This window comes from Halyomorpha halys, unplaced genomic scaffold, assembly GCF_000696795.3.
Source record: "Halyomorpha halys isolate HHAL.00 unplaced genomic scaffold, Hhal_1.1 Scaffold518.1, whole genome shotgun sequence".
NCBI lineage: Eukaryota > Metazoa > Arthropoda > Insecta > Hemiptera > Pentatomidae > Halyomorpha > Halyomorpha halys.
The window spans coordinates 458,771-465,036 of NW_027110901.1; the positions used below are offsets into that span (position 1 = coordinate 458,771).

At 31.7% G+C, this 6,266-nt stretch overlaps 1 protein-coding gene across 1 annotated transcript in view; it reads right to left on the minus strand.

The window, feature by feature from the left end:
• Positions 1-480: 480 nt before the first annotated feature.
• The window catches only part of Mcm7 (minichromosome maintenance 7), a 12,177-nt gene continuing 6,391 nt past the window's right edge, over positions 481-6,266 (minus strand). Inside the window, exons 9-13 of the mRNA XM_067048989.1 lie at positions 5,746-6,041; positions 3,537-3,718; positions 2,952-3,126; positions 2,686-2,873; positions 481-826 (exon numbers count right to left, since the gene is read on the minus strand). Of these exons, the coding sequence (XP_066905090.1) occupies positions 625-826; positions 2,686-2,873; positions 2,952-3,126; positions 3,537-3,718; positions 5,746-6,041 (1,043 nt within the window). The 3' untranslated portion in view covers positions 481-624. The remainder of the gene's footprint in view (positions 827-2,685; positions 2,874-2,951; positions 3,127-3,536; positions 3,719-5,745; positions 6,042-6,266) is intronic.

Below are 6,266 nucleotides of genomic sequence, written 5' to 3' on the forward strand. Positions count from 1 at the left end.
TTCATTTCATTTCATTTCATTCATTTCATTTCATTTCATTTCAAGTCACCAGAACACAAAATATTCAGAAGATAGTGCAGGTTTTTGTGAAGGGAATACCTTAGAGCATTGGTTTTCATACTTCTCATCTTAAGGATCATTCTGTCCCTTCCACAAAATCCCAAGGACCAAGAGCTCATCATACAAATGAACTCATATCATTAATCAATAAAAATATTGTATCATTAGATTTATGTCAGCTATTGTTTCTTAAATGGCCAATAAAAATCTGTTTTATTTTTTTTTTTATTATAACATATACTAACATTAAATATTTTAACTAGCTTTATTGACAGTGCTCTTATACCGTTACCTTATTTCAAGACCCTTACCTTGGAGACGGTGGTATAAAAGGAAGAAGAAAAAAAATTCATTTATTCAGATGCTTATGTTTTTTATTACTTGTTCAAGAGAAATTAAGGGGTTAAAATAAATTAAGAATAAAGTATTAGTTTATCATTGGTATAATACAAATGGTAGTACATTACATAAAACAAATTATGCAAAAACATTTACAAGTTCAAAAAAAAGAGTTAAAATATGTTACTGATTTTAGAAAATGGGATTTTATACAAAAAATATTAACTATACAAAAGTGATGTTAGTTCGTGCTTGGTTAACTTGCCAGACATTGAGCTGTTCGTATTCATCAAGGCAGTCATCAACCTGGCCAGCTTGAAATCCCTTTGTAGCACATGCTTCTCTAACTTCTGACAATTTTACAGTCCTACTGCCCCCAGCCAATTCACGAATAATATTGAAAATTCTGTCTACAGCTGACTGAGGCCTGAGAAGCAATAAAAACGTGTAATTATTTGTATACTATTAAATATAAATTAAAAAATATATAATAAATAAATTAATTAAGATGACAAATATTTTATGATCATAATTATAGCTGAAGGTAGTTTTCAATGATGTTAAGAAACAGCTTCAAATTGTTTAAGAAGTATTGGGATACATATAGAACATAAATATATACATTTTAATATCTATCGAGGGTAAAAAGAATGCCCTCTTTTATTAGCAATATCTTGGCGAAAAAATCTGGTTAAAATGCAGGAAGTAAATTTTCTATAAATTAATCTGTTTTTAGATGTATTAAGTTATAATACAGAAAAATGGACATGAATAAATTATGATATATTTGAATTGAAGCAATATTCTCAAAACCAACCAAATGATAAACAAAATTAGAGATCATTTCCCTTTTAATTAAATTATGATTATATCAGTCAAGAAAATCCTGAAATATAGCTAACTGTATAAAACCATAGAATACTAAATTACTAAGTCATTTTTCCCTAAGTAACAGTACTTAGTAATGAATGAATGTAACAATACTTTGCAATGAAACTTGCAGAGAATTGAATTGAATTATACATCATCTATTGATCAACAATGTTATTCTATACATGTGAAAATATCTTATACCTGCGTGTGTGTGAGAGAGAGAGGGGGGGGGAGATTTTCCAATCAAACTTTTACCAAGTAATTGAAGGGGAGAATATTTTCTGTATAACCAGATCATAAATCTTTAATCAATGTCTTACACAAAAGGGTCTAATTACATTTTTTATTAGAGTTAAGATGATGTAGGGGTCTATCAATTGACTACAAGTATTAAAAATAATAGATGGTACTAAAACTAAATATCTAATGTCTTTTGGTGGGTTGGATAACTAATGATATTACATTAGTGGGTTACATTACTAATGATATACCAGAAAGAGATATTGAAACTGACTATCACATCAGCTTATTGGAGATTCAATTCAATATTTTCTATACATGATAGGATAAGGCACTCTATATGAGACAGAGATAAATATAAACAATAAATAGTCAAGTACATGGGTCATTCCATCTTAATTTCAGATTTTCTTGAAATGGAGAACAGGTATCCTATTGGCATAGATTTGAGAAATATGAAAATTTACAGAAAAACTGGGAACAACAACGTTTGGAATGGCTGTAAGAGCTTTCCCAATTAAACCTTGGAGAGGTTCCATACCTTTCCTATGATATGTGTGTGATGGAGGAGCTGGAACAGTTGAAGCTAACATATTATGTTACCATTCTATAACATCTATACCTCACTTGCTGTAGAACAAGCCATGTAAAGAGAGTCAGAATAAAATGAGTAATAATTGGAGAGAGTGACAAAGTGGAGAGGAATTCAACATTAGTAAAAAGAGCCTTTTTCTCGCTTTCTTTGAATTATAAAAAAAGAAATCTATTATGACATCATCTCTCATTTAAAGTTAAAAATTTCTGATGATTGACTAATAATCAAGCATAATCCCTTATCTACAAGGAATTCAAGGAGACTAGACCCATGTTTTATGAATAATCGAAGGTTCATTTTAGACAATTTATTACTTGTTCTTATTGCAAATTGATTAGTAGGTTTAATTAAATATTTGGTGTGAAATTGGTGTTTTTTATTGGTTTCACTTACATGAGGATTATCTGTGGTAATTGAGACATGAAATAATGGATATATCTAACCTATATAAATATATAGATATATCAAATAGATTATCCATGCTAATCTTATCACTCTTAATAAGTATATCTTATTATTAAATGTCACTTAATTCCATGGATAACTGAGAGATGACTATAATAATAGATATATCTAACCTGGCTGATCTTTCCTCAGTTGTTGCAAGTGATGATTTACTCATTTCTAGTAATCTCATTGCTTCAGAAACATCTTCCGCCTCAACAGTGTCAGCTAAACGTAGTCTTGAAAGAGCAGTGCAAAGCCTCAAAATAGCTAGAAGATTTCTTGCAGAAGTAAAAGTCATATCACGGCTATTTCGAGCTTCCTATTGAAAAATAAATGTAATATTATAATAAGAATTTAACTAAGTAATTATATCAAATTGTATTAGGAAAACTAAAACCTTTCTCATATTGACGTATGCTTCAACAATTGTATCTGTTAATGCAACTGGAATAACTGGGTTTTTTCTTTTGCAAAGGTCAATATATCTCCTCATAAGTGACATTTCTAATGGTTGAGTGTCAGTAGGAGGCTGACAACTGTGCCGATGAACATAAGTAATATGCTGTGCTAGCCTGTAATATAAAGACCATAAAACTAAACATCTTTAATAAATAAAACCATCCCTACGTCTTTCAGTTGCATCATAATCTAGTATAATGAGTCGTTTACATACATTAATAGATTTAGCAGTAAGCTCATTTAATTTTAATTGATCAATCATTTCAATGGTAATCTACACCAACAAATTCTTTATTAATAACTTAACATCCACATAAACTGTACATTGAATACAAATTAGATAAAACCAAGCCTACTGAAAAATGCAAATCCAACTCACTCTTTGTTTAGCGTCAAAAAGATAAACTTATTAAAATAGGGAAAAATAATGTGATTCACAAATTACTTTGGATAAATTTGACTAACATAAAATATTATAAAATTAGAGTAATTTACACAAAGAAAAGAAAAAAATTTGAATTACCTCAAATCATTATCTCTGTCAGCTTTATCTTGAATAAGCCATAGAAGATCAAAACGGGACAATAATGCAGCAGGTAGCTGAATATTTTGCTCCACTGATCTTTTTGCATCATATCGGCCATAGGCAGGATTGGCTGCAGCCAAGATGCTAACCCTGGCATTTAATCTTGTCATGATACCAGCCTTAAAGAAAATCAAGACACTGCATTATTTACAAAGGAACAAATTGATATAAAACAGGCATTTTTACAAGCAGAATTGATCAATTATAACCACACCTCTTAAACAATTCATTTTATTATTACTTTATTGAGCTAAATACAAATAAGTGGTCATAAATTTATCAACTAAAATAACCTCTACGTACATACTTTTAAGCATTCCAATTCACTACTAACTACCGTAAAATAAATTAACTTTATTTGTAAAAGGGTTTATAAAGAAAGATCATGCAATGTACAATATCTGCTGTTAAAGCCACCTCAAATTGACTGTCTTTTTGTTTGGAAGGCTTTAAAAAGAACAAACAACTAGCTGGTTCCGATATAAACATTTATTTGGTCAATTTAAACATTTGAAAAAACTTAGACATAAAATAAACAACAGATGAAGTAATAAAAGTAAAAATAAAAAAGCCTTTTAGATAAAAATGAAATTAGATAAATAAATTGAGAAAACAAAAGAGATAAATTTACAAAAAAACAATATAAAATAAATACTGGTCAACTAAAGGTTGATCCACTCTGATGGGTCAGAGGCAGATATTTTGCTTGTCGAAAAGCTTAGGTCGCAGCTTTGTAGTTAAATACACCACTGAAGTGGTTCAAGGTATGCGAAATTGCTCCTAAACAGTCGAGATGTCCCAAAAGCCAAGATGGCACTTATTTTAATGACTAGATCTAGTTATTTTAATGGATTATGCGAGTTGATTAATTAACAACAACTCATATTGCACTTAAGACCAGAAACGCAGAAAAGGTCTGGTTTCGTACTGTAATGTTGATTAACACACTTAAAAATGTTCAATAAATAAACCAACGGAACACAGACAGGGCTGGTTACAAACGATCATGGCCACTAATTAGCGGGATATCATATTTTATTATTTCTTTCCTGAGAGGATAGGGTCCATGTCTGGGAGGCGTATGTTAGGACAGGCCTAATTAGAGTTTTATATAAATAGATCTTTATTTTCCTGCTAATGAGCTACTGAGCAGTTGGACCAATCTGTTGAATATGGTGCCATTATTCTGGATACCTGATTCTCTCACTACTTTTTCCAGGATCAAATTAAACAGGAAGCACACTAGAGCATCTCCTAGCCTTAGTCCTTTATTTGAGCCAAATTCAGAAGAGTGTTCGGACTGTATGCGGACCTTGCACCTAACATCTCTCATAGTCATTTTTATAAGGCGTATAAGCTTTGAAGGAACCTTCATTTCTCTGAGTTTTTGCTGACAGCACCAAAACAAAATAAGGAAACAGAGATTCAGGTTCCTACCATTGGGTATAGCCAGAATAGAAGGAATGTTCCCTAAAGCAGGTAGATGGAGCCAAAGCTTGGAGAGAGCGTATCATAACTTCTTTTTTTTTGGAAGGCCCCCCAAAAAGATATATATTCACTGCTTTCTTTGAATATTGGCATATCTATCAAAAGCAAGTATTTATTTTTATATTCAATGTATTCTGTAGACTGCAATTACTTTTTTACAACCTCACTAGCTTTGGGGCAGTCTATAGAGCAGTAGTTTCAACTTGTAGAATTCTGCGGCACGGTAGCTCAAAATTGAATCATTCGTGGCCCACTATTTGATTGGGATAATAAGTTGCTAAAAAGTGCATTCTAAGGCTTTTTATAATGTATTTTCCAGTTAAAACATTTCTGCTAACACTAAAATATAAGTTAAGGTAACAATAAAGCAGTTTTAACATCACATTCCACCACCAAGGTTCTGCAGGACCATGGATTGGAAATTACAGTAGAGAAAGAAACCTCTGTCTACAGTATTATCTTTTGAACACGATCATTTCAAAATAAACATTTTTTTATGTGGGGCCAATATAAAATATGCCACCTACCTGAGTCCAGATTTAGAACAGCACTACTAATACAAGAATGCTGGAGTATTGCCTAACATGCTCAGCCACTCTGTTCTCTGGACGTAAAATTAAAACGTGTATAAGAGATCAGTGGATAGATAATCACCTACCTTTGCAATTGAGATAGTCTGCTGTTCCATTACTTCATGGATTGCAGTACGGTCATGATCAGCCATTTTGTCAAACTCATCAATACAACAAATTCCCAGATCAGCTAAAACAAGAGCCCCACCTTCAAGGACCATCTCACCAGTTAAAGGATCTTTCATTACAGCTGCAGTGAGACCAACTCCTGAAGACCCACGACCAGTGGTATATTGTGCACGTCTAGCTAAACGTTCTATGAACGACAACATTTGAGATTTCGCTACTCCAGGATCACCCATTAAACAGAGATTGATATTACCTGAAACATTTATGAAGAAATTAAAATTAACAAATACAACTCAGTAATTAGGAAAAATGACTTATTAGTAGATACAAAGTGAAATATTCCAAAATATATTAGAAAAGTTGGGGAAAAAAGTTAAAACTATTTTGTTTAACACGTTAGCTACGGCATAAAGAATCTGTAAATCTCACATCTAACGATATCGGACCCCGGCGTCCGATGTGTAGTTTGACGTTAACA